The sequence below is a fragment of the Helicoverpa armigera genome, chromosome 4, assembly GCF_030705265.1.
Source record: "Helicoverpa armigera isolate CAAS_96S chromosome 4, ASM3070526v1, whole genome shotgun sequence".
Taxonomy (NCBI): domain Eukaryota; kingdom Metazoa; phylum Arthropoda; class Insecta; order Lepidoptera; family Noctuidae; genus Helicoverpa; species Helicoverpa armigera.
In genome coordinates this window covers 8646417-8674411 of record NC_087123.1, presented here as the reverse complement: position 1 = coordinate 8674411, position 27995 = coordinate 8646417, and the positions used below count along the sequence as shown (strand labels likewise).

General features: G+C 35.2%; 5 protein-coding genes across 5 annotated transcripts; 3 read left to right on the top strand and 2 right to left on the bottom strand.

Annotated features, from left to right (window-relative positions):
* The first annotated feature begins 927 nt into the window (after positions 1-927).
* LOC110374827 (larval cuticle protein 16/17) lies at positions 928-7242 on the top strand. The gene is made up of 4 exons (XM_049846931.2): positions 928-1107; positions 2312-2420; positions 6241-6415; positions 6986-7242. Exons 1-4 carry the CDS (start codon positions 1090-1092, stop codon positions 7152-7154), a joined length of 471 nt encoding a protein of 156 aa, XP_049702888.2. The 5' UTR covers positions 928-1089; the 3' UTR covers positions 7155-7242.
* LOC126055960 (KRAB-A domain-containing protein 2-like) lies at positions 2919-5711 on the bottom strand. The gene is made up of 2 exons (XM_049846921.2): positions 5472-5711; positions 2919-5106 (listed from the first exon to the last, which is right to left on the bottom strand). The coding sequence occupies exon 2, from the start codon at positions 5003-5005 to the stop codon at positions 3326-3328; it is 1680 nt and encodes a 559-aa protein (XP_049702878.2). The 5' UTR covers positions 5006-5106; positions 5472-5711; the 3' UTR covers positions 2919-3325.
* A 307-nt stretch (positions 7243-7549) lies between the features above and the next one.
* LOC110374847 (uncharacterized) lies at positions 7550-8854 on the top strand. The gene is made up of 3 exons (XM_021332740.3): positions 7550-7685; positions 7942-8095; positions 8350-8854. The coding sequence occupies exons 1-3, from the start codon at positions 7607-7609 to the stop codon at positions 8807-8809; spliced, it is 693 nt and encodes a 230-aa protein (XP_021188415.3). The 5' UTR covers positions 7550-7606; the 3' UTR covers positions 8810-8854.
* Positions 8851-13343, bottom strand: LOC110374828 (uncharacterized). The gene is made up of 9 exons (XM_064034449.1): positions 13256-13343; positions 11151-11292; positions 10856-11002; positions 10723-10772; positions 9979-10130; positions 9720-9914; positions 9432-9633; positions 9195-9323; positions 8851-9063 (listed from the first exon to the last, which is right to left on the bottom strand). Exons 1-9 carry the CDS (start codon positions 13265-13267, stop codon positions 8875-8877), a joined length of 1218 nt encoding a protein of 405 aa, XP_063890519.1. The 5' UTR covers positions 13268-13343; the 3' UTR covers positions 8851-8874.
* A 2565-nt stretch (positions 13344-15908) lies between these two features.
* LOC110374849 (cuticle protein 19) lies at positions 15909-23126 on the top strand. The gene is made up of 4 exons (XM_064034451.1): positions 15909-16034; positions 17704-17880; positions 21764-21860; positions 22244-23126. The coding sequence occupies exons 1-4, from the start codon at positions 16023-16025 to the stop codon at positions 22378-22380; spliced, it is 423 nt and encodes a 140-aa protein (XP_063890521.1). The 5' UTR covers positions 15909-16022; the 3' UTR covers positions 22381-23126.
* Positions 23127-27995: the final 4869 nt, after the last annotated feature.

The following is a 27995-nucleotide window of genomic DNA, read 5'->3' as shown; positions in this document are numbered from 1 at the left end:
TGGTTTGATAACGACTTTATTAGTGTGTGTTAAAATGAATTATTGGTGCTAAAATGTAAAAGCTGTTAATATTTATTTGCGTTGTCATCAGGCTACACTCTTGCTTCTTATTTTTCTTGTTTATATAGCCTTATAACAGAGTTGATAAAGACTATATATAAATATATATGGGCAATGCTCTTGCCATAACTATTCTTCTTTCCAATATAACTACATAATGTATATGCCGCTGGCTCCGGTATTTCTCTATTTATGTCTGTTCATAGTGTTCATGTAAAAGTTATTGATCCCAAAGTACCTACCTATTAAAATAACTAACGACAGAGTTATATATAATAAATGGATTCAATTATCTGATTTCCTTTTGGGAATTTTCTTTAAATGCATCCGTCTAAAATCATAATGATGACAATAATATCACATAAAAATCGGCTGACCTATTATGAACATTTCTTATTAAAATTGAATACCTGTCATGTTTATAGGCGCCATTACTCATATTTAGAACTTCCTAATTGAATCCTAATTCCCATCATTGGCTCTCATATATCTGCTTTAACACGTAAAAGGCATACTGTCATATCTTGTAGTATAGTCATCGTCAAAAGTAGTTAAACAAAACAAAATTTTCAAAATCGCTAAACACCGTGTTGCCGATAACTAACCAGAGGATTCATCAAATTTTTTTGAAGTACAGGATGTTAAATAAATTATGGCATTTGTATGTTGCTAGGCATTCCTTGTAAAACACTGGTACTCAGCTGCATCCGGTTAGGAGCCGACCCCAACAGTTGAGAAAAGGCTCGGTGAAAGATGACGTAGCTAGGCACATTTAGATTTGCAGAAATTTTGATTTGCTTTGACTTTTGACGCTGATTGTACTTACAGTGACATCACTTAGTGAATACGGGCGAAATTGCCTTCACCCACTAAGTTAGCGGATATTGTGCGTGGCCGTTGTTTTTTACGAAGAAAACCATACTAAAAGGTGAGCTGGATAAATATATTCATTCATGTGGACGACGGTTGTAACAGTGAGCACACTGTGCGGATTTTATGTGTGAAATTGTGAATTAAGTATACAGAAATATGGAAGGATTTATTAAGGTAAGGGATGTTCGATTTTCAATTTTTAGGTTCTTGTTTTGAATTAACGTTTATATGTATTTTCTGCAGTTCATTTAAATATTTTAAATAATATTACGTTGGTTTTTTAAGAATTTTAGTAATTAATAATACTTTAATCATATGTTAATCATAAAATTATACTTAACATATTATGCTGCAAAATTGGTAAAAATATCACTGAATTAACATAAAATAGGTAACGAAAACGAGTTAACATAACCTAACTGGTTAACTCGTTTGAAATAACTCTGGAACTATTTTTTCCCAAGAACAATCTTCCCTTACACAAGCTCTCAGACTGACTATCAAAACGAAATGTTTTTTTTTTTAAATAAAATTATAAGTAATATCTAAATCCCCCACGTGGATTCAAACGATATTATATTAGTGTTGGGGCTTTTTACCAGCATTCCCATACCAAAATATAATTAGAAAAAAAGATTAATTATTTTATTTACTTTTATACACTAAAAACTATAATTAAGTTTCCTTTTTTCTGCGTCACGCGTATCATATAAACTGACAGTAAACTAATGTGTAACATTACTCAAACTGACTTAAATGTAGACAAATTACACGCGGCTTTGCTTCATGTGTCGGCAAATAAACTCTTGCGCACCTCAAATATTGATCATATCGGCAGATTTATAAGAGGAAGTTTGGATTATCTTGCAATTAATGTCAAAAGCAATTTCTCATTTAAAGAATATTGATAGGGCTGTTCAATATATTACTTTTCAGTAGAAACTCAAAACAAACTTGTGAGAGGAAGAAGTATGTTCGTACAGGTTCCTATAGGTGTTATTTTTTATGGCAAACAAAATTGTCTTAATCCATTTAAAGCAGTCACACATGGTTCCATAACCATTGGAGTACTTATCGTAGATGCTTACTTTACTTAAATACAGGATACTGTAATTTCTTAGCAGGGTTTATAATCCGGTTTTGAGCACAATTGCAATCTATTGAAGAAAGCCAGTCGAATGACCGCTCTCCGTATTAATTCTATACTATACTTACTTTGTATTTAATACGTATCTTCAAGATTTATTGTATCTCAATTTCAAAAGGATAGCGTTAATGAAGGCAATAATTTTACATCGCCGTCTTCGTAAATTAATTTCAGTACCCAAGTTAACAGCTTTATTTTAGGATTAATAAAACAATTTGGTTTTATTTTCAGGTTTTTCTGATGATATCAGCGGTGGTGTTGGTGCATACAGCTCCCAGGCAACCTCGGCTTTCTTTAGCTGAATATGTTGGACCTAGCTATTCCTACAATAACATTGATGGTATGTCAATATCAATTAGTATCTGGTTTATCGGCTTGTATGCCGCTAGTTATATAACAATAGAGAATCAATTGTATATCTGTATGTTGTGTGAATCATTGGCACGAATCTTGAGCGCTGACCTTCACCTGCGCAGAAGTGATTTATTAGCAAAGAACCAATTCCGACGCGATGCGCTGCGGGCCAATCACCGCTTTAGCCCGCCACCGCGCCTAACTTCATACAACAAAAGGGACCCAATAAATTACTTCTGCAACAGATTATACAACGGGTTAATTGAATGACTATATAAAGGACAACTTGGCAAATAGTTGAATGTAACATTCAACATCATTTAGTCACATGGAGTCGTTGAATGGGAGAATAGATAGCTTTATATTGTTTGCTTAGGGCTTAGGGTGTCCATGGGATCGCCACTTTAAAGTTTACTTTGCTTTGAATAAAAATAAATATAAATAAAACTTATGATATTTCTTTTATTTGAATAGGGTGGATAAGCTCGCCCACTTAAAAAGTAATCTTACTTTAGACAACAAAAGTAAGAAAATTACATGACACACTATGATTAAGTACTAAGTTTTAAGATAGGCAATACATACTATTCAATTCAAAGAATCCAAGAAAAGGGCAGCCACTCTGATGTAGTTAGAACTAGTCTAATATTTTATTTTTAAACCTCTGAATCTTCGAAAGTATATGATTTTTGATAATTTTCTTATAAAAAAGCTCAACATACAGCACGTTTATTAAATACTTGTATTAACATCAGTCACATTGCTTATTCTAAACATTTCAGTTTCTTACTATGACAATGAGAAAGTATTACAAATAAATTAAGCCAATCTTTATACATGCATATCTTAATTCTACATAAAAAATAAATTGGAGGCACTTTAATTTAGCATTTATTTATTAACGCAAGTCAAATGGTTGTGGCATTTTGGACTGCAGAGCATATTTTTCTTAAAACAAGCACACCGTTTTGTGCGGCACTGGTTTTTCGCTGGTCTACAAACACATTTTTGAAAACCCTTACTTCCAAATAAAGATTCGCGTAACACAGTCTCTCTTAAAGATATCGGTGTATCAAGTATATCATCATCATAATCATCAGACGAAATTTGCATTTCATGCCGTTCAAACCAATTTTTTATGATTCCTGATTTGGTTCCTACTCTGTACACTCCATTTTGGAAGTCAACAATTTTTCCTCTTATATTTTGTATATCCAAAGGACCGCGGTCTGCTTTAGGAATGCTGATAATCACCGTTTCACCATTACTCAAAGGTGGTAATTTTTTTGCCGTATCATTTTCCATTTTCGCAGCAGCTCGCTTTGTACCTTTAAAAACTTTTTTTGGTTGAGGTTGTGTATCTTGTTCACTTTTGCATACAACATTTAAATCATTGCCTTCATGTTCCTCATCAGATAAGTCACGAACAGCGTCCACGGTATTTTCAGATGACCTGCATGTATGTGCCCCCGAGTTTATCTCTAAGTTCTCTACCTCCTCAGTTTGAATATAGTCTTTGCTGTCAACTGGTTTAATTTTATTATCATTAGTTGCAGATTCATCCCTTAAATTTTTTGAACAACAGGGCACTAATTTAGAATTTGGATCAGATTCAGTTTGATCAGGAATTTCAATATTACTACTCAGTTCGTCAATTTCAATCTCTGATTTTATAGGCTTTGTAGCTGAAGCCACAAGATTGTTTTCGCTACTGGATTCTTGCTGAGAGAGGTTTTGTAATTCTTCTTCTGAATGAGGTATAACTGTACCACTTAATCCAGCTTTGGGATCACGACCAAATAAAGCTTTGTACGGAGATTTTCCAATTATGTGATTTAATGATGCATTTCTTTCATATTGAACATGATGGCATCCTATAGACCAATTTGTGGAGTTGTTGTCTTTCATCCACGTCCTCAACATAGTTTCGATATCCTGGTTGTTTTTTTCTACACTGTTTTGGGTCTGGGGATGACTAGGGCTCCTATTAACTATTTTACACTCAGGCCACATGGAAGTAATTTTTGCGATAATCTCTGTCGTGAATTCACGTCTTTTATCAGATTGCAGGATGTACGGTGGTCCAAAAATCATAAATATTTTCATTAATTCCATTGCTACCTCCTGTGCATTATCAGTTGTAAGCGGCCGAAGGCTAACGAATTGTGTAGCATTGTCTTGATAATTTAATAACCACTTATATTCGCCATCGGGACAAGACTGAAAGTCCATCAATTCCACCTGCCCTCGAATATTAAAGTATCCAGATGCAATTGGCTTTGTTACTGTAACTTTTTTGGGTAACACCTTTTTCGTTTCACATGTAGGACAGAGAGCAAGGAATATTTCTATTGCTTTTCTAGGTATATAATATTTTGACTTGATAGCATGTAACATTTTGTCTCGCCCACCATGACCGCACGCTTTATGTATGTCTTCCAATGTGTCAAAATACTCGTTTCTAGCTATAACACGCACCGTCGGAAAATCCGAAGATTTATTTTTAAATATCAGATAATCTTCGTTTTTTACAGTCATAATATCGTACTTTGATATCCAGTAATAATCCATCGATGTCCTAGCTTCCTTAGATTTTATGGCCACCCTTGCCTTTCGAACATTGTTGATAACCTCTACAATTCTTTCGGCAGACCATGGTTTTCTTTGAGAACCTGAAACAGTTACACCAGTTTAGCGTACGTGCTTATTTAGGTGCCATCTTTTAGGTGGAATAAAAATAAACTTTTGTTCGGATATTGGTAATGATTTTTGGAAAAATACCCAGCCAAGAATGATCCAAAAATGACTGTTATTTTTAAAAACAATAGAAAAAGGCAAAAATTAAAAGATTTACGACCGTGCTTCTACCGCATTGAGTGATTAATAAAAAGAATAAATTGTTATTGTGTTTAAACACTAGTCAAAACAACAACTAACACTAAGGCAAAACATCTTACAAAGTTAGAGTTACGTTAAAGTCACAACACAACTGAGCTTTAATTCCCACAACGGAACCAAACAATAACAAGCAACTTACCTTGATTTTGTTGTTCGTATTAACTCAGTTTAGAATAAAATTTTTCTTTAAAGGTAGCTTGCGGCGGCGTTTCGACAGGTAAATCCATGCTGTGGCACTATAGTATAGTACAAATAACGCACTTTAAAGTAGGTTTAAACGAAAAGTAATGTAAATATCAACACAGTGCTGTCAATGCGAGCTGTTTGACGTTTACTGACGCTCGTTCAATCAACGCTCGGCCTTGTCATTCAATTAAATGTCGTCGTTCAATGAACACGCTAGTCATTCACTCAGACGAATGCGATTTGTCTACTCGGCACTGCGCGCGCCGCAGCTCGAACCTAGGGATTAACTGGTCATTTGAATTTGACCCTTAAGCTGTACGCTATAAAGACCGTTTTATATTGTCAATACATAATCAATACAAAGCCGACGGCGACGGAGGGGTGACGGCGAGCTTATAGTAACCCATGGATGTATATGTCATCGCTACAAATATGTACCTTATACTTTCATTTAAGAGTTGATTTTCGTCTGACACATTATGATAGTAGTAGTTGTCCACATGATATGGAGTATAGTAGCAGTAAGTCCTTGTCTCACATGCTGCCAGCTATAAAAAATGCATCACAAACAACACATCATAATGTAGGTATATCGTGAACAGACAGACAGACGTAGAGGGGGAATTTGTTTATAATACATTCATGTTCAAAATGTACTGTTGCACATATTTCCCCAAGTTCTTCAATATGAACAGCCCAGCAATATTTTTTATTCATTTCAGGAAATCCTGGCATGTATTCCTTCGGTTACGACGTAATGGACCCGGAGACTGGCAATGCTCAATATCGTTCTGAAGAAAGGCATGCCAATGGAACGGTCACTGGCACGTATGGCTATATCGATCCTTATGGCAAACCAGTGAAGTACAGATACATCGCTGATAGCTTGGGTTACAGGTAAGCTTTCCAATCTACTGTGTAAACTAAAGGAATTATTTGGACTGATATATTTGAGAAAGAGGATTATTTTACCAGCATATCAGGATAGCCGCTTCCGTACTTTATTTTTGGAAATAAATGTTTAATAGTAGTCTGATTTAAGCCTGATGTGATGATGACGATGATTATTTTATTCATTAAAATTTTTGAAGTTGACAAACTAGAAATCGGTTAGAACTTTATCATGTAGACTCAACGCCTAGTGAAAGAATATCGCAAGCAGATTTCTATACTTGTCTGAACGTGTTTAAAGGCGCCATCGTTGTTATCGTTTCATACAATTGCATTTAACATTTTATAAATTAGTATGTATCATGTACAATTCCAGAAATATTTACAAATTTTAAAGTTATTTAATGTAGATTTTTGACTCTATTTTAGATGACTCTCATGTAAAAAAAGACACAGAATAAAATAAACTGATAAAATTCTAGAGTTGATAAAACTTTGCTACCTTTTTAATTCATTTAGATAGTAACTAGTGGTAACTTTATACCATACTCACGTATTTTAATATTTATTTTCCAGGGTATATTCAGATGTGATAACAAACAGACCGTTGCCATTGCCCCTCGTTTTAAATGAACCGACGGAACCCTCGGTCACATGGACTCGACCACCGAAACCACATAACAATGTTATCACCCATCTAGTGTCAGAACTTGGGAGTCTCTTAACTGACAATAATTTTGTCTAGACATAAATACATCTACTAAATAAATTATTCAAACGTGAAGCATATTAATTAAGTAACTATGTAATTTATTGTGCTATTAATAAAGTTTTATATTAACATTTTAAATTGGAATTTCATTACATGAAGAAAGACCTTAATATTTTTTTAGTTTGAGTAATCCTAGAAGAAAGGTAAATAATTTTCTATAAGAGTACATTTGCAGGGTCCAAATGTAATCTATAGAAATATACCTGTAAGGTTTACACGGAACACGAAGTGTAACCGTGGGGAAGAGCTAAGTAAAAGAAGTTATTATGATACAAAAAGAAAAAAGGTTGCATGCTGGTGTTTTTTAGAATGACAGTAAAGCCATAAACGATAAGCAAATAGCAAATATCAGTTGACTGAGTCACCGTGACAGCTTGAAATGTGATATATTTCTAGCAAGGATCTGTTTTTGATATTTTATTGCAATGAACCGTATCAAGGTGAATAACAGGCATTTGTGGAATTTCTATGTGTTTCCTTTGATGTTCTTTACAACTGTGGCATGTAAGTATACCTTTTAACAATGGTAAATAAATCTCCAATTTGGGAATTTGGATTGAAGTCTTTGATCGAAGTGTAGGAAAGTTTGAAAACAAATCATCATTAAGGTACGGGATAGCTGTGCAAAGATATTCGAGTTCTTGTTAAAGAAAAAAAAGAAGACCGCCTCTAAGACGACCCACTGACCGATATTACACATAAGACTTCCAAGATAGATAGTAAAAATATTGATAATTAGTACCTATCTAACATTCTGTAGGTTTTCCAACTAGCAGACCAGATTTGGAGGCGCAGCCTGAGATAAGAGATGAGAAGCACTTTCCTAATGGCACAGTAGTTGGTAGATATACGTACATGGACAATGAAGGAAATCCAATACAAGTGAAGTATTACGCAGACGATGCAAGCTATGGGTAAAATATCAAGTATTTATTGAATTTTAAGAACACCGGTATTATTGGTCGGGTGAAAAAAAAATATATATCAAGCATTATTGACTTTATTGTTGTTCATATTATGATTAGAAAGTTAGAAGAGACCCCACTTTCTTGTTTTACCTATGAGAAAGGCTAAAGTCAGTTGCAGTGAAATAATCTATCAAAATCAGTTCCTGAATTCTAACATTTTAGTTCTAACATTTTTGCTTTATCAAGACTTTTTATTGCAGAGTGGAGTTAAAGAGCATTAAAGTTGTAGATTCAACAGGCGATTCATCACTAGTGTCAGCAGTAAGTGCAAATACAAATAGTCAGATTAGTCCGAATAGCCAACCTAATAAATTGGACTTCAATTTGATGAGGAATGTAGAATCTGATGCAAAGATGTCATCTACAAACATGCTACATGCTAATACCAACATGCCTATGATCGAAGCTGGGCAATCTGGCGCCAAATACAGAATCAATGAACCAATATACAATTTCCCAAACAGAGAAGGAACCAAAACGAATCGCTACAAAGTTGAGAAAACCAATCCTGATTATGAGATATTCTACCAGAATGAACTGAAAGGTCCTAGGAAGTGCAACAAGGATAAAGTTCGCGTTTATTTCGATAAAGAAAATAGGAACATTCGTAGTGTTTCAGTCAACAGTTTCGAAGCTGACAAGTTTTGTGAGCAATTCTAATTAGCTATTTAATGTATGTTTAGTAATAAAAGAGGTTTATGTTTAATAATATATTTTTTAAATAATTATCCTATCATGCTAACAATAGCGGTAATACGTCCGCGTTCATCGTAGAGGTCACTGACGGCAGATGACTTGACTATGAGGCACTCAGACCTGTCGTAGAGTAATGAAGGATCTTGCTTGTCCCTAACATGAACGGCATCGCCAATGTAACAATAGCCACGTCTCTTGTCTTCACCCAAAAGTGTTACCTGAAGAATTCATTCATCATTATTGATTTACTTTAAATATGGATCAGCCTGAGCCTTGGTTGAAAGGGCATGATTATACGTTACACTGCTTACCTATTCTACGGGAAGATTATAATTTGATGTTCACTTACACTAAACACCTTTTCTGCGTCATCTAATTTACAGAGCCATAGAAGAATAACTTCGTCGTCATCATGTATGTATTTATTAATGCATGACTTGTAGTCACTGCTGTCCTTGCTAAAACTATCTGTATTAGTCTGAAAAAGACGAAAAAATTAAAGGTATATAACATGCTTCGCATGTTATTTCAATTCGATCCTCCAATTTCCAAAATCTAAAAATGTATAGGTATATAAAATGGGTACTTCTAAATCGCTTTCGTAAATTTTCTCAGTCTGTGTATGGATGGTCCTGGTGAAGATTCGTGATGCATCACATTTCACATTTGGCAGTTTTATGTAGTTTGTTGGCATTCTCACTGCCATCAAAAGCAGTAGCTTGGAGTCTTTTATAGAACTGCGACCCGTCTGTACTGACTCTGTTCTCTTCTTGTTAGTCTGGTTCTGCCTAAAATAATCCATTAGAAAAGATTATTTATTTTATTGGCACGGAATATGATAGTCTCATATCATAATTGTAATATTTCTTCATACCTTTGGGTTTCGATTATAAACGTTGCCACGCATTGAACGTCAGTTGAAAAGTTCGAACATTTAAGAGAAACTTCTTGAGGGGTGATGTCATCTATGGTCGTTCTTGGTACTTTGGAATGGTCAAAGTGAAAATGCAGCATTATGGAATCAATCGTTACCATTTTCGAGCAGTTGGATACTGGACATAACACTGGCCTGGAAAAAAAATGATGTTGGAATATTTTGATATAAAGGTACGATAATTATTATTTTGTTATACCTTTGCACTGAATTGCAGTTTTGTGTTTCTTCTTGTATTGTTTCAGAAGTTTTAATAGAGTCATGATTTGGTGTACCACTTGATTTGCTCTCTTGGTAGTAAGGATTCTTGTATTCAATTGTTGTTTCAATTGTGTGCTTCGAAGAATTTTCCTAAAATTATATTAATTTAAAAATAAAATTATTTGAATATTTCAATAAAATTCAATTTATTCAATTCAATTTATTTATTACTAGATGTTGCCCGCGACTACGTCTGCGTGGGCAATATAGAATTTCCAATTTCGTTCATTTAATCGTTCATTGCACATCCCCCGTAGGTGATAGCGTGATAACATATAGCCTATGTGTTGAACCGGTCCCCAGGTAATAGTCATGCAAAATTTGATCTAAATCCATGCAGTACTTTTTGAGTTTATCCGGGACAAACATACAGACAAACAGACATACAGACAAAAATTCTAAAAACTACATATTTGGGTTCAGAATCGATTATGGATCACCCCCCAAGTATTCTTTGAAAAAAATATTCAATGTACAGTTTTGACTTTCCTTTTATTTGATTATATGTATAGATATAGATATCAAACTAATTTGTTCTAAACTTTTGTTTCTGACTATTCCCCACAGTTTCACCCGTGTCCATGTATACCATTCAACGAAATAGGTTCAGTAGTTTCAGCGTCAAAACAAATCAGACAGACAGAGTTACTTTGGAATTAATAATAAGTGAGGATGAATTTACCTTGCAACCATCTTCGTCTTTGCAGAAATCCTTCATCTCATTATCTAGTCCTGTTCAAAAGAATATATAAGAGTTAGCGAAATCTCAGATTTGATATTTGTACTATTACTATTCGTTTTAACTAATCCCTTACCCTGAGATATAAGTGCTTCATCATGATCGCCGCTAGCTAAATCTGCTTTTCCATCACAACTTTTGACTTGTTTCATGTCATTATCGGTATTGAAATCTTCTTCAGGATTAAAGTCCCCGCATTCATTTCTGTCTTCCATTTTCGCATCTGTGGCAAAAATCTTATCGTCAATGTTTTTAGTATATGTTGTTAAAGCTATCTACTTTATTTTATCTATAGTAATTTGGTAGAAAACAAATTGATGTTTGAAATTTTAACTTTTTTCGATAAGTTATATTATGTAAAAATTGCATACCACAACGTTGACAGCTCTTGCAGATGACGTGGCCCGAGTTGCAAACATAAAGTACTGACTTTGCCACAGTCTTACAACAAACTGAGCATTGAATCAATTTCTTTTCTGCGCTCAATGTATCGGAAGAATTGGAAATGTGAACCTTAAAGAAATTTATTTTATGTTATCAGGTGCAGGTATGTATTTAACGCAGCCTAATCTTCTACTACATGAGTTACAAACCTCTTCTCTCTTACCTCATGATCTGTCTAGCCTTTTTCCACCTATGTTGAGGATGGCTTCCAGTCTAACCGGATGCAGCTGAGTACCAGTGTTTTACATGGAGCAATTTTGTAAGACTGGTTGTCAGACTTTCTGGCTTCTGACTAGTCATATCGACTACCAAAGATATCAAAAAGACAGCTGGGACCCACCAGTCTCTCGTACCGTCCGAAACACTGAAGAACTCGTCATGACTAGATTGTCACCTATCCACGGATCGACCGCGTCAAGCGGTGCTTAACTTTATGATTGATCGATCCCCGCGGTTTTGACTTAACCACGTGCTCGTCTCTCTTACCGATAACCCTCTAAATGAAATATAAACCGTACCATGATTTTTAGAGGCTTGTTCTATCTACAGTGCATGAATGGTACAGAAAATGCTCTATATCAGATTATATAACATTACTTAGCATGCGGTAGTTCTATTACAAGTTCCATAAGATCCAGATGCTACGAGCTATAACTATAGATGAGTTGAACATTGCCACTTTGAATGTTATTTAACAGATACAAACCGAGGCTTAGTATTAATGGACATTTAATTCTTACCTAATATTATAGATACGGAAGTAACTCTGTCTGTCCGTCAATCTGTCGCGGTTTCTCGTCGAAACTACTGAACCAATTTAAATGATATTTGGCACACAGAAAGTCTACAGCCTGAGAAAGGACATAGGCTTTTTATCTGGCTATGAGAGGAAGTTCCTTTAACACAGATAGAACTGCGGGAAACTGCTAGTGAATCTGCAATTCTGAATCCTTTCACTTATTCATTTTATTTAGCATGTATTATAATTTAAATTAAACTTACCTATTTAAATCTACAAACCTGCTCCGATTATCTACTACTTATACAATGTGTCCCGGGGATAAGTGACCGCCCGAAATTTTTTGAATATTTGTACAAAATTAAGGATAATTTCTTTTATATTTTTGAAAAAAATCATAAAAAAAAAATTATTATCAGGCCTGTTAATAACAGGCTTTGCTCTTTTTTTACCGAGTAGGAGTCAAATTTCAACTGACTGTATTTTTGCATTTGTTTGAAATAGCAGCAAACATTGTTCTGAGCTATTGTAGGAAATATCATGTAGTTTATTAATAAATTAAAAGAAAGTGATATTAAGGGGGCATTTATTGGACTTATTTTAAAAAAACTGAAAAAAAGGCGTTATTTCCTTTGAATTTTTATTTTCTTTTTTTTCTAACAAATGTTTTATTTCATTTTTGTTATGTTTGATAATTTTAATTGATAAACTATGATGTCGGCTAGTCAATAAAGAAAAAAGAATTTAAAAAGATGTAAAAACTTAGGAAATATCTTAAAAAAACTGCAGCACGTCACAGTATTTACTAAAAAAATCATTAAAAAAAAACCAAAGGCGGTAAGTCCCAAATATAAAGGAAATTATCCTTAATTTTGTAAAAATATTCAAAAAATTTCGGGCGGTCACTTATCCCCGGGACACATTGTATATTTCCAAAGTATAGAGCTTACTTCTTACGAATGCAAAATGAATACTTAAAAATGTAGACCACGGTCCCTTAATTTGTTGTTGTCCATTGGCTTAGATACTTTCAAAGCAGTAAAAACTAAACCATCAGGCTTAATATTCCGCTTGCCTCTTATGCTAATAGGATTCTTTACGTCACCTCTCTTTATGTTTTGAACATAGGTATTTATTGATATGTAGCGAAAGTGTACTCTATTCCTCTTAACAGTAATGCCATGTATTGGTTTTGCATCCGGACTACTACATGACGTAATTACTCGTACAAAACGAATACAAATACAATAAGTGATCTGATTAGTCTACATAGCGACAAAAACATTACTTTACCTTCTTCAACATAATAAAATAGACGAAAGAATTATAATATAAATAAAGCGTTCTAAAATATTTAAAAATTCTGACATACAATGACGTTGACAGTAGCATCGTTAATAAGAAAAAAAAATCAAAAAAATACCATAAGGTAAAAAATAATAGACAATGCAATAATCAGAAAATACTACTTTCACTAATTAAATAAAAATAAAGTTTTTTTTTTTCGTACGTGAATAAGAAAGAACTTGTATTTTTTCTTTCCTCCAACGAACAACGAAGACACATAAAACTTACTCCATAAAAAATTGTATTACGACACTTTATGTAGTCCAGTAATATTTTTATTGTATTTTCAGCATAATTAATAACCCAATTATAATTAAAATGTCCTAATCAGATCAACCGATAAAGCTGTCACTATTATTTTTGATGAACTTGTGCAGCATGTACTTCGTGTTAATAATGTTATATATGCACCAGTTTTACTCGATTTTCTAGCTTACTTTTATAGCTAGTAATTTTTTAAGACTTTAGATGTATGTCAATCTTATTATTGAGCTTAATTGAGCGAAAATATTGTTCATATTACAATTTGATAATGCCTTTAATGTTTAATTCTAATCTATTTCTCGTTGTTTTTAGATGATGCCTTGGCTCCAACTTGGGTTTGAATTTCAGTAATAGATCTATATTTATTTATTAAATTAAACTGCCAGTATCCAAAAGCACCTTTTATCATTTGCCTTGCCATAGTGGTGCAAAATGTTTGCGTAACTAGGTCATAAATAAATAATCAATGAAAAAGTATAGAGGTAATACATTTAAGTATTTTTGCAATGCCAATTTTTTATACGAAATCTTTAATTTGATTACCTATTGTAATACAATAATAAAACTTATTGTTTCTGCACTTTTGATAAGTAAGATATGAAATTAAAATTGATACGTGCCACAAACCAACAGAGACACTTTTATCGAGGCCTATTTTTCAACAGTCTACCATTCGATGATCGAATCTGATTAAGCTGAGGACGTGTTAAAGAGTCTTTTCACAATTAATCTTCTCTATACTCTCGTTTGAAGTCAAGACCTAGCAAAAAGGTGCTTTATGCTCCAACGACTATAGCATCACCTGACAAAACCAGTTCAAAACAAATCCAGTCGCTTCCTACAGTAGGGAATCAATCCACCATGACTAATTGGAACCTCCACCGCATTATCTACAACACAATATCAACATCATTGATTTACGTCATACATAATATAATTTTCTGGATACATAACAACCAGTACATTACTCTATTGTCACATAATTAGGTGGTGCAAGGAAAGTGGGCTAGCAATTGCGCGCAACTTATGTAACTGGTCGCGTATTAGTGACATATTGTAATAGAAAAACATGCAAAACCTACTTATTTTGTTTTGTTTTTCTTGAGCAAGGGAGCGGTAGGAAACTAACCGAATCGAATGTTCACAAATCCGAATAGTTTTGTAATAACTGTAGCTCATCATCGTGCATGGAATTAGATGTAAAACTTCATTAGTTTGATACTCTTTTTGGTTCAAATCGGTATTTGAAATTGGAACCAATAAGGCAGTCTTTTACAGAGTTGTAAGTAGGTGACGATCCTATTACGATATTGACTAATAAATTAACAATAATTAAACATAAGTCAGCTTCGATTAATGACATATATTATTCTGATATTACCGACTTAACAATACAATTTCTTCACAGCAGGAAGCTTCTCTAATGCTGGTATCTGCGGTTGTATTTTTGTACGTAAACTGACGTAAGTGTAGCAGTCATCTATCGTACCTATTATGTATTATTCAATCGACATCGATGTTTATGCTGCTCTCCTGTTCATTACTATGAGTGATGATTGAGAGGTTAATTTTAAGTCGATGTTGTTTTGTTTGTGGTGAGTGTTAGTAGGTGTTTTTATGGCTGAGTAAATACCGGAGCGTTTGATGATTGCATGCAGTGTTGATAACCGCTGGACGTAGTTGAATGTAATGAGATTGTTCACTAACTGATAGGCGTGCAACTATGATATAACTTGTACCTGCTTGTTGTACGCGGTGGCGCCTTATTAAGGTTAATTTTAGTCAATGTTTGTTAAGTATGGTAAAATTAACACAGATAGTTGTTGACTTATGGTAGTAAGCACCTGTTTATAGGGTAAGGCGATCTGAAGATACATTTTTTTAAAGGAAGAAGAATATCGAAAAGTTTTTTATGTATTTTTTTTACGATAGTTACAAATTAATCTGAAATGATTATGAGTATTTATAGAGTTTTACAAAATTGTCTCAGCGAAATTAAGACAACATAAGTGACTCTGCGGAAAATCACTTATATTGATTAGTCAATGGATTTTAGTTTAATGAAAGATTACAACTTAATAAAATTGTGATTATAATTAATAGATTACAATTAAAGAAATTATGACCCAATTGGCACCTAACTTAATTTCTCAATGACATAAACTTTAAAAGTTTTTTACTTACAAGATTATCAATCAAATATAATCAATAAAACAATTTTATTAACAATTACTTTAGCTACAGTTTTAATATTATCGCCCCAACATGCGGCATACCCACCACCCTAGGTACCCACATATAAATCTAGCGAGTAGTTTCACTCACCACATTCGATACTCAGCTTTCGAAACGAGTGTATCATTCGATTTTTTTTTAGTTTTTAAATCGATTACGAATCGTGTGCTGGTGACTTAGTTAGAAGTAGTGGTGTTAATTTGAAGAATCGAAAATGGCCTTCAAGGTAAGATGCCTTGCAATAAATTTAAAAAATATTGTAACTTAACATTTCCAACACTCCCTACTGAACTTAAGGATCAAAAATTAAAATAACGATCTAATTAAAACAAATAAAAATAACTTATTTTTAATTAATGTAAACGTAAATTATACAAAATTTAATTTACGATTTAACTAACTTTCTTCTGCTAACAATAAACATATTATTATTAGAAGACTATAAAATGACTACTAGTTTTTAAATAACTTGAATTCATGCACATCTTATTTCTCATTTCTGTGACGTCACATAACGAAACTTTGTATCTAGGCAAGTTCGTTTTTACCTAATCTTCAAAAAGAAACTTTTGGCACTATCTATTGATATTACCCTTATTCAAAAGTAAAATCTCCCTTCTATCTTGGCACTGAAATACAGAAAGACCAATACTAATTCACCAAAATTACGATCGTTTGCCAAATCCTTACATTGATAAGCTTTGAACTCTACTGTTAAAAACATCATGTTCTGATAAAAAGTTGATGTCATTCTTGCTATTAAAAAATATAACAAACAAAAGCCACTTCTTAAAAGGTCATTAATACGATCTTCAAGTGAAAACAAGAGTAACACTTAACATTCCCGAGGCGCAAAAACCTATTCTACGTAAACATCAATGGTATCTTGAAAGTCTATGAGAATATTGGAAAAACTATCCCATTGTTTGATGGGAGATAGATACGTTACGATACATTGTGTTCAAGTTCAAAATAATGGGTAATGACTCTGAAAAACTAATGGATTCTAGATTTGTTTTTGTTTGTTTTCTGAGCTTACATAATTGCCATTCTGAAGTAATTCGTAATTAACACCCATTGACTTTAGTCATGAGTGAAATTATTAATAACTGGTGACCTGATGTTTCACTTAAAACCGAATTAAGTGCTGTACTATTATAATTGACCTCCTGAATTCCATAGAGAAATATAAATGGTTCAATGCCTATTACGAGCCCTTAGGAATTAATAATTAGAGGTGATGCTCAACAAAAACCTAGATTTGAAAATGGTTTTCATACATCGTAGGAGAGAATGAACGATAATCTTCAATGCTATTTATTAAGCACATATGTATATAAAACTTACACGTTTATGCAACACTGTATTTCCAGCAATTTTCTACAAAATCCAATATCCAAAGAGTTTAATTAAGATAAGTTTAATAACAGCTGTGGTTGTTTGATTAATCAAGTAGGAAGTCAATTACTTAGACACATTAGATTAAAGATAAAGTGTAACACATGCACGAAGATTCAACAGTTTTATACATATAAAACATAGATAAAATAATCGAGCATGATACCATTGAATATGTATATCAGTTCAATTCGGTATTTGATAGACTAGTTTAAAAATCGAACCAAAACCAAAGTCAACTAGCCAATACCTAACTCATCATCTCCCTTGCCTTTTCCCAACTTTGTTGTGAGTACCAGTGTTTTAAAAGGGGTGACTGCTATCTGACCTTCTGAACCCAGATACCTGGACAACCCAATACTCCTTTGTAAGACTGGGTAGCCACTGATGATAATTTTGACGAAGAAAAAAAATCTATGTCTTATTTCAGAATGTCACAATCCGATAAAATATATATTTTTATTTTTACAGACATAGGTATTTCCTCTAATTTTCAGTTGGTGATCGTAGCTCTGACCCTAATAGCGTGCACACACGGCAAGGTCTTCTACAACTTACGACCAATCAGGGTGGTCCACTCCGACTTGCAGCCAGCTGCCACGATCGTGCACCAAGAGCCTAAACTCAGCTACGAACACCACCATATCTCGGAAGATGAACACGTTGATTATTATGTGAGTATACCTTTTTTAATGATAACTAACCGTTTAACCGCGGTTTTACCCGCATTTCGTAGGAACTACTGCCTGAAACCGGATAAAATCTAGCCTGTGTTCACCGAGGATAATGTAGCTTCCGTACAGTGAAACATTTTTTTTGATCGGTCTAGTAGTTTCCGAGTCTATTCATCAAACAAACAAACATCTTCCCTCTTCTTAATATTGGTGTAATTGTGTACTTTCAAAGTTTGGATGCCGTTAACTAACCATGAAGGCAAAGATTACGAGGAATGTGTGATATGGTCATAATAAAGTAATTAATATTCTTACACGGAAATTCTTATATTTGGAATTGAAGAAGCGATGTAGGTACCCTTTTAATATAAGCTAACGAGTAGATAACATTCAAAGGCACAAAAAAAAAACAATTAGGTAGAATTTGAGCGCAATTATTGGGTATACATACATATATTTAAATTCAATTTTATTTTCCATTTTTTGTCAAGTACGAAAACAACAGAAAAACGGTTAATTGCTATTACGAAAACTATTACAAGTGCACATGCAGTAACCGTTACGTCTAAGTGAATAACAGTTTAATTATAACCACTCAACATCAAATATGGGTAAAAGTAAATAAAAAACGGAACGTAACGTTTTGTTACAAAACGTTATTATTGGGTATTGCGTAAAATGTATCGATTTATGACTGATACCTATCGTAATCTATTAGTATTACACGAGTAATGTGGATAAGTAATACAAAACAATACTTTGCTCATATTCATTGCGTGACTGTGTAATGGCTTTATTTGTATCGTAAGGAACATTTATACCTTTTGACGCCAATCCATTCAAAAAGGTAAGGTCTGATCTGTTAAAGACGGCACATAATATCACTATGTAATTTTAGATTCCCTCCAAAATTCCAGTCCCTCTTTCCTGCTATGTATCCCACATGGTAGTGAGGTCAGTTTTCCTAATTTTTCTTCTCCACTTCGATCTATCTACGACATCGCTCTCGGACACCTGGCACTCATTCGCCTTTCACCACTACATCCCTCCATAAATTTTTGGTAACACCTTTACTAATCTAAATCTATTTGTTTATCTGTCTATCGGGCTTTTCTGCCAAAACTAGGGAACCGATTTAAAGAAAACTCTTCGCCTAACAAAGGGCATGTTCTACTTTTTACCCTATTGCGGACAGTAGTTCTGCTGGGACTAATGTAAAACCATGAGGAATAGCTATTATGCTACAACATGGAAAAATATACATAGGTACTATGCGGTTCTTAAACGTTATACAACGTAATCCCATACTTAAAGCAATGGTTTATGTTACACACCACAATTTTCTACGCTTTCATCGGTAACTTTGGTTTCCATTCACAGAACCGTTAGGTACATACGAGTTATTATTTTTTTTAATTATTTGAAACGTTTATTTTAAGTTGTCCTATGTTTTATTATGTAAAGTAAATGGGTATTTATATGAATACATCGGTAGAACTCAAAAAGTACATAGAGAGTCCTCACGGATATAGGATTGTAGATTTTAATTAATTACTGATTTAAAAAAATACTTATTTCTAGATTAGTCGCTTGTGAAATAGTGTGCAAATTTTTGTTTTGCTATTTTCTATTTTCCACATTGGATGACACAAAAAGAATTGTCAATAAGTACAAAATAACATAATATAATACAGATATTTAATGTTAATAAAAAGCAATATGTAAATCAATTAAAAATTTTGTATAGGCCGAGATATTCCGTGTGATAGTAATTTACGTAATTTCCCAAGATATAAACACAGATTTGAAGACATTGCGTAAGATCCCGACAAGGGAGGGAAATGCTAATCGCGACTTATTAATACATTCAAGTTATGTTTTTATACCATAAATCACGTAATATTCACGAATTTATATATCCATTATTTATTACGACAAATATAGAGCTATTTTATATATTTTTTTCTTTTGGATTTTTTTTTTATTTATTTATTATATATCACAAATGTAGCCTTATCTTATGTGCTAAGCCCCACAAAACCGTTGTAATGGTTTGACTGTGGGGTCAGTGAGTATCCTCAATAACAATTTTTTACTTATAACTAAATACTAGGTATATAGATAATTTAACTTGCAATTACATATAAATCTTAAATAATTTCTAAATAATATAATTTTAATTTACGCTTGAATCTTTTTATATTAGTTTCACTCCTTATGTCTGCCGGCAGACTATTCAATAGATAAGGTATTCTCTTTTTTAATGTTCTGTCACCAAAGTAGTTGGTGACTCTGGGTACATTAAATCTACCAGCAGCCATAGATCGTGTATTATGGTTGTTCTTTACATAAGTTAAGTTATGCTCTTGGATACAGTGGTGGTTAACTAATAAAAGATATCTATGTTTAAGAGTAATTGGTAAAATTTTGCATATTTTAAATAATTTTCTATAGTCTCCTTTACAGCTGCTTTTAGTTTTTTTAGTAACAAGTAGTTTTAAAAATCTAATTTGAAGGGCTTCCAATTTATCTAAGTTAGTTTTGAATGTTAAACCATAGCTGTCAAGAGCATAGCTCATAATATTGTGGATCTAAGGAAAAGCACTAAATTAATCATCATCTGATTCAAAAACGATATTCCATCATACATAAAACGCCAACACGAGTTAACTTATTAGGTAATTAACTTTTATAAATGTTACGTGAAAATATCGTAAACTATCACTAACATTGCCAATAATAATGTTTATTAAGAACAGTAAAACTAATAAACAATAAGAGTAAAAGTTAAACGTAAAACAGCTGTAAACGTCATTCCTAACTTCCTAGCTCAATTGCGAACAACAATGCCGTCGAAAGCCAATTCTTATGACAGTATATGTAAAAAAGTCACATAATTATTAGTGCTTACGTCTGTATCTCGAATGAGCAGGAATTGCGACAAGATCGCGTTTCCTGTGTGACGTTCCGCTTGTTGATGAACTGTGCTCGTGCGCAAGTTATACGGGGTTGGTACAAACTGGAAAACGAAAGCGATTTGCTATAACTTCTTGGCATTTCTGTTGAATAATTAGTCTGTATGGTCAAAAATAATATTTTAATTGAAAATAAACACCTTATGCTAAAATCTATTAGACTTAAATAGTAGTGTAAGTCAAATAGGTTATTGTGACCACTTCTGTTTTGAAAAGACTGTGTAGGGAGTTCTTGCTTTTTCTTCTCCATAAGACCCACTCCTTGGTACCGTACACCTCTTCAATCTTTAACAGGTCTATACGGAATAAGACATCACCATAAAATCTACTATTTACTTTAGACCTCAAAGATTGAAGAAGAAATTTCACATAACTATCTGTCATAAGTTATGATCTGGTAATTAACAAAAATAAAGTTATAGATCACGCAAGACGTTGTAGATCTAAATATCCCATAGATAGATGAAGAAATCGTAGCGCCTATAAATTAACTCCACAATATTCTATCTATAGCACAGTTGCGCACTATCACGTGGTGAGTTCAAACGGTTTCACTATCACTACTCGCATGACACTTCCGAGTTCACTATTTGCATGCGGACGATATCTGACATTCATGACATAACCCGAAGCCGTGGTAACCTCATTGTGAGGGAAATTGCTTTGACCTGCCTGTTTTAGTTGATTGGATGTCGCGTTCCTTTGATTTATTATGTATCCGATTTCTTTTGGGTTATGTGTTTGCATATTTTATATTCGGTGTTTCATAATAAGGGTCAAATAGTTGACTATCTAATCTCAACTTGATAGACTTTTGATCGTAATCCTCGATACGAGTTTCGTCTTCTTCTTATAAATTAAGTTGTATGATTATGAAGGCTAATTGAATTTATTTATTTTAATTTCAGGCGTATCCAAAATACGTCTTCAAATATGGCGTGAATGACTTCCACAGTGGGGACATCAAGACTCACCATGAAAGTCGGGACGGCGACGTTGTCAAAGGTAAACTTTTCTTCTTGTTGCTATTGCATGTTATTTAATAATTAGTAGTGACATAAAATTGATTTTTATTTCTATAATCTAATAATTGACTTCCGTTGAAGTAACACTATTTAGCTACGCACAACAAAATAGGTAATAAGAAATAAATAAATACATGTTTTATTGGCATAAAAATAAGGTACAATTATATTGGAAGCCCTGGCTCCTGAGCTAGGTGAGACCTGTGTTACAGAGGCTAGAAAACTACGTGCGTGCTCATATTGAGCGATACATCAACCCATGGCCATATAACATGATAAAACGCAGTCACATGATTATTTATGATTAAGTAATACCTTCTACATCTACTCATATCTAACCATAATCAACTTTCATGTTTCCAGGTCAATACACAGTGGTTGAACCCGACGGCTCCATTCGCACAGTGGACTACACAGCCGACAAGCACAATGGTTTCAACGCCGTGGTCCACAAGACCGCTCCTATCTCGCCCCATGAGGCTGCCCATCTTCACCACTAACCCACTACTGATTAAGAGACCTATTGGATACTCCGATTGAATTTCTTTGCAGCCCAAATTAGTTATGATTGAAAATGGTTTTAGAGATTATAATCAATGTTCCTGCTGTGACGTTTCATGACCATAATAGTTTCAATGATGAATGATGTGGACTACAGATGAATCTATTATGGTTTTAAGAATTTGCAATGCAGCTTCAGTTCGATTACTAGTTCGTTGAATTTTATTTAGTCCCAGATTTTCTCAATCCGATCAAAAATATTAATTGGAAAGAGAAAAAATATTCTAGATCTAGTTCATGTGGCGCGACGATCAAAATATTTTCAATTTAATATTTTGGGCGTTCTGCTCTGAAATTCATGCCGGAGTTATCTTCATGCCGTAGTTAAGTAAATTTTGGATACAAAAAATGATTGCGAGTTCAATCGAGGCCAATTTTCGATTTTATACGATTACTGTGTAGATTAAATGTTTATTTAATATTTTATATTGTAGTGTGAAATATTTTTTGAAATTATTTTACGAAAGGGTGAGTCAAGTATATCGATCTCTAGTAATTTGATTGTTGAACCCTTCGTTTATTTATTATTATTGTTAAATATTTCTACGAAAAGTACCTGAGTAATTGTAGGTTGATTTTGTACTGTATGTCATAGAATGTCCTTCGTTGGTTATGTATTGTGTATTTACTGTTTTTATTGATGTTAAGTAGCAACTATTTTGTCAATAAAACGACAAATTCTTTACATCGTTTGTTGTTATTTGGAATAGCGGCCGTTCTAAACATCAAACTTCCTTTTTTGAAGGCGGTTAATGCCCAGAAATATTTAAGGGGTACATTTTAAGACCGTTTTTGTACATTTATTTCCTACCAACACCTATATCATAGAACAATGTAAGTAGGTGCTTCTATTCGCTTCTGTAATTGTATTTTTTCAAAACAAAAACAAATCTCAAATAGGTACCAATTTAACCAGCATACCAAAACCCTATAATTAAAAACCTTAAACTGTAATATTCATATCATTCAAATTCATAATAAATTCTATTGCGTGGGAACACCTGAAGGACTTTTATCAATGCCAGAATAAGATACATACCGTAGAACATAATTTGTAAGGAAAAATCGTTTGTTCGTAGTTCTATGTGAATAGGAACAATGAGATATAAAGACGTGCGTGATAACAATGGCGGTACGGCTGTCCCCATAGATTTTAATTTCTCGTAAACAATGCCGTAAATAGATTTTGTAGTAACTAAATGTATTTTGTCTAGAGCTATTATATAGTGCTGCATGGTTTTGTACTGCAATGGGAAGTTTTTATTTTACAGAAAAAAAGTAGTAAAACATAAAGGCTACTCAGGGAAAATATGCCAGTATCTTGACGTATATAAGATGAAGTTTATAGTGTCTTGATTTTCAAGGGTTAGTAATAATATATCTTTTCGGGAAAACAGGCATGTACAAACAGACATGTACATATAGCACTTTTTTTTGTTAACGATGGCACAAATCATCACATACAGCACTCAAAAAATATTCTGGTGTTATATACCACAGTATTTCTTAAGCTAACGAATAAGACCTTTTTTATCGACGTAAAATCATCAAATGACCCTCCCGCTGTGGGTTAGCAGCGGTGAGGGAGTGTCAGACTCTTACTGACTAAAATCGTCGTGTTCCGTCATAGGCCTTTTATGTACCAGGGCCGCGGTATCTCTTTCGAACAACCCGCAGCCCCGGCAGGCCTTGCCCTGCTGGCCCCGCTGGGTTGCTGACGTCTCTTTGAGGAGCGCGTGGAACAACGCGCCGTCGACACGGGTCTGTCGTCTAGGAAGACAGAGGGACGATGAGCCACCCGAACTCACCGCCCACAGACCCACGCCTACGGTGGCCGGGAGTCATCTCGCGACACCCGGCGCCCATGGTGTCTACCTGGTCCAGCGCGGCGGCCGGGATGAGAGGTGCGGACTCTCTGGCGTTCCGCCTCCTCCTTCTCGAGCATGACCGCTTCGCAGAAGGAGGCGACGGCATCCCATTCTCGCCCCGGACCATGGCCTGAACCAGGGCCGGACGCGAGGTCGCCGCCGCCCAAAGCCTCGACGAGGACCCGGCGGTGCCCCCCATGCGGGCACACCTGGACTGTGTGGTCCACCGTGTCCTCGGGGCTGTCCGCACAATGGTGACACCCGGCGCCTCCTCACGACCGATGCGGTGCAGGTACCTCCCGAAACAACCGTGTCCGGTGAGGACCTGCGTCATGCGGTACGTGAGGGCGCCGTGACTCCTCCCGAGCCACTCCTCAAAGAGGGGACTTACCGCCACGATGGTGGCGTGCCCTGCACTGGGTTGCGATAGTCGCTCCCTCCAGGCCACCATGAGATCGCGCCGGAGCTCCGCCCGCTGCGCGACAACTTGCCGCGGCAACGGGGTTTCTCCCCGGCGCTGAGCCTCCTCGCGAACGAATAAGACCTTAACTCACGTTATCTGAATCTTTGTCGAAATTCAGGGTGTTCGTAATTACTTCATTAGCCCTTTGTTGTTAGCCACTTGGGAAAACAAAACAAATGGACATTATGCTAATCCGATGTTTGTTATCGCGACGATAATCAAAAGTTCAATGGCTCATCTATTAGCAGAAGCGTTTAGTTTTACAAATTGTTCTTTTATTTTATTAGCTGTTCTTTCCTTATTTGCAGTATTGCTTGAGGTAAGGTGTTTAATTGAAATACGAAAGTATAATAATTAAGTACTTGTTATATTTTGGCTTTGTTATGTTGGGATTATTAAATCCAATAAATATTTATAGTCACATCCCCTCACTGATCCAAAACAGAGTTAAATAACAAAACGTACACCAAAACAGCTTCGATCCCGAATAGCCTTACTGTCTAAAAACTACTTAAGCCCTACTGTCTAAACAAAAATGTTTAAGACAAACTGCAGATAAAGGACATAGCATTAAAACTTGGATAACCCCATTTGTATGTATATCAACAATAGAATGTGCAGGCTGGTGATTCCAATGTGAACGAATCGTCGGTAAAGTCTTATTTACTTCCATGTAATAAAAGGGTGAAAGACAGAGTTGTCCAAATCTTTGTAGTTCTACCAATCGCTAAGCGAATCAAATGCGAAGGTTTACACTCGATGAAAGGACTATCCTATTGTTCCGGCAAGGAAGTGTCAACCTTTGGATGGTAGAAGGTGATAATCCAAGTCTACTTAGAAACAAAGACAGAGATTGGTCACAGTCTGCCATTCTTTGTTTGGGTTTGTATGATTAGATACGGTGTTTGTAGTAAAAAAATATTTGCTGAGTATCGGAAGACGAGATTTTACGATGTTCTAAATATAGATATCGCGACTAATGTTACAAAAAGTTGGAAGTATATTGTTGGTTTATTTGTTAGGTGTACTAGTAAATTGATTCACGTGCTTCACAAAAAGCGGTTACGAAACGTGTGGGGCGCCTTAGAATAAAGCCTGCTAGAGCTACAAAATTGTTTGAAAGCGTTACCGAGGCCCTGGTACACAACGGGCTCCAGAAGGTACAGATGGTTTTTGGTCCATTAGAAAATGACAATCACTTCTGCTGCACCCACAGCTAGAGGAGTTCTAATGATTTGCCACATGTTCTCCATCTCAAAAAAGGAATACTAATAAAATAAAAATGATAATGACTTTTAACATCCAAAGTTGTGTTTTTTTCTTTTATTTTATTCTTATCTAGGTATATGGATATTGCCGGGGCTGCGGGTTGTTCGAAAGAGACCCTGGTACATAAAAGGCTTATGACGGAACACGACGGTTTTTAGTCAGTAAGAGTCTGACACTCCCTCACCGCTGCTAACCCACAGCGGGAGGGGTCATTTGATGATTTTTGACGTCGTTAAAAAAAAAATGTACATGGATATGGAGTACAAAAAGTTAAGGGTATAAAGTTATTTTTAGGACACGATGATGATGATGATGATGTCCTCCTAGCCGATTATCGGCTACGGCGGCTGTTCTCATTTAAGGAGATCAGCCAATTGCGCAGGACATATTATAGTGCACAAGCATTTGCGCAAACACAGGTGCACTCCCTATTCCTTCACTCTCATAACCCGATGGGACGGCAATCCGACACGACCAGAGAGAGATCAGGCGCAGGACCGACATTTACGTGCTCTCCGATGCACGGGTGTATCAATCACCAATTTCCAGGCTCCGGGCTGCTTTGTGAAAGTCTTCTAAAACCCACAAAGCGATTTCGGCCCGACCCGGGAATCGAACCCGAGACCTCGTGCTCAGCAGCCGCACTTGCGACACATTATTATTATTATTATAAATGTATGTCTCTTTTTGACCTCGGGACTACAGAGTCCCGGATTTTTGGGAGCCGAAATTGGGGCCGAAGCCAACACGCTGAAGCCCTTTTGAGACAACTTTAATGAAATGATGACACAAAACCGACGATTATCCCTGTATACACTATAGAAATGTACCCAAGGACAATCCTCGGTTCTGTGCTAAACTATTGCTAACTATGGATGAAAACTACTTGGGCTATTATGATGGAATGCTAGTGGACTAGGAATGGGGAAACTACGGGAACTATGGCACCTGCCGATAACAATGTAATAAATACACGTAAAAATGGCAGGTGGAGACTCGCCAACTCACTTACTGGGCCCCCGGGAATCAGTCACTGAAAAGCAACAAGAGGGCAACAGGGACATGAGCGGCTGAGAAGGGTGAGGATACCTCGGCGGACTTTAAACGCAGATCACGCGCTCCCTGTGGGTCCAGCATCACCGGCCCACTCGCCACTTACCACGAGGCACCTACCCTCCGAGCATTGCTCTAGCGACTCCACTCTGACCGGCCGGTGAAGGCAAGCCAAGAGGCGGGAGACCTATCCCCCGTCATGCTTCACTCCGGCAAGCCGGAGATGGGGGACAGTATACTCTCCCTGGAGCACTCGGATATATAGCCCCGCGGGGTCGCTACTCCCCGTCATCCGCCTCAGATGCCCTGCGGGGCTTATTATTATTATTATTATTATTATTTAGGACACATTATTGCAATGAAGACATAAAATAGGCAGCCAGTGGAAAAATGTACTTACTCTTAAAACGATTTCAGCACACAAAATATACAACACCTTAACTAGAAATACACAGTTTCACACGAGATCAATAACCAAGGCTTAGTTAGCTTCGCACCTTATCTTCATCACGTATGCACAACATAAGCTTATAACCAGTATTTATTGCTATATAATTCTCATACTTCCCACACTAATCAGGGGAACACCATAACAATATTGCGAGAAACATAAACTGCTGTGACCGAAGCTGTAACAAGTTCTATATTTTGAAAATACAATTTATTTAAAAACTTAAGTACACAGTCAGGTACACTTAGGTATATATTTGCTTAATTTGTTTTACGAATGGTACTATATTTGCTGTTAGTCATTTGTTTTTGAAACTTACCTTTATTGTATGACCAAAGAGGCTGTATTGTACCTGTCGCCATAGCCTTGTTTATAGTAGTTTCATGTTAATTTAGTTGCCATATTCAGAGTGTCTGTGGTACGGTCTTGAAAGTATCTACTTAATTCAGG

Bases quoted from the DNA above. Each gene is read 5' to 3' on its own strand.
- LOC110374827 (XM_049846931.2), top strand. The intron at 2,421-6,240 runs GTATGTCAATAT...TATTCATTTCAG, and splicing joins TTCCTACAATAACATTGATG to GAAATCCTGGCATGTATTCC. The intron at 6,416-6,985 runs GTAAGCTTTCCA...TTTATTTTCCAG, and splicing joins GCTGATAGCTTGGGTTACAG to GGTATATTCAGATGTGATAA.
- LOC126055960 (XM_049846921.2), bottom strand. From the start codon at position 5,005: ATGGATTATTACTGGATATCAAAGTACGATATTATGACTGTAAAAAAC.
- LOC110374847 (XM_021332740.3), top strand. From the start codon at position 7,607: ATGAACCGTATCAAGGTGAATAACAGGCATTTGTGGAATTTCTATGTG. The intron at 7,686-7,941 runs GTAAGTATACCT...AACATTCTGTAG, and splicing joins GTTCTTTACAACTGTGGCAT to GTTTTCCAACTAGCAGACCA. The intron at 8,096-8,349 runs GTAAAATATCAA...TTTTTATTGCAG, and splicing joins GCAGACGATGCAAGCTATGG to AGTGGAGTTAAAGAGCATTA.
- LOC110374828 (XM_064034449.1), bottom strand. The intron at 10,131-10,722 runs GTAAATTCATCC...ATATAATTTTAG, and splicing joins AAGACGAAGATGGTTGCAAG to GAAAATTCTTCGAAGCACAC. The intron at 9,915-9,978 runs GTATAACAAAAT...TTTTTTTTCCAG, and splicing joins AACTGCAATTCAGTGCAAAG to GCCAGTGTTATGTCCAGTAT.
- LOC110374849 (XM_064034451.1), top strand. The intron at 17,881-21,763 runs GTGAGTATACCT...TTTTAATTTCAG, and splicing joins ATGAACACGTTGATTATTAT to GCGTATCCAAAATACGTCTT. The intron at 21,861-22,243 runs GTAAACTTTTCT...TCATGTTTCCAG, and splicing joins GGACGGCGACGTTGTCAAAG to GTCAATACACAGTGGTTGAA.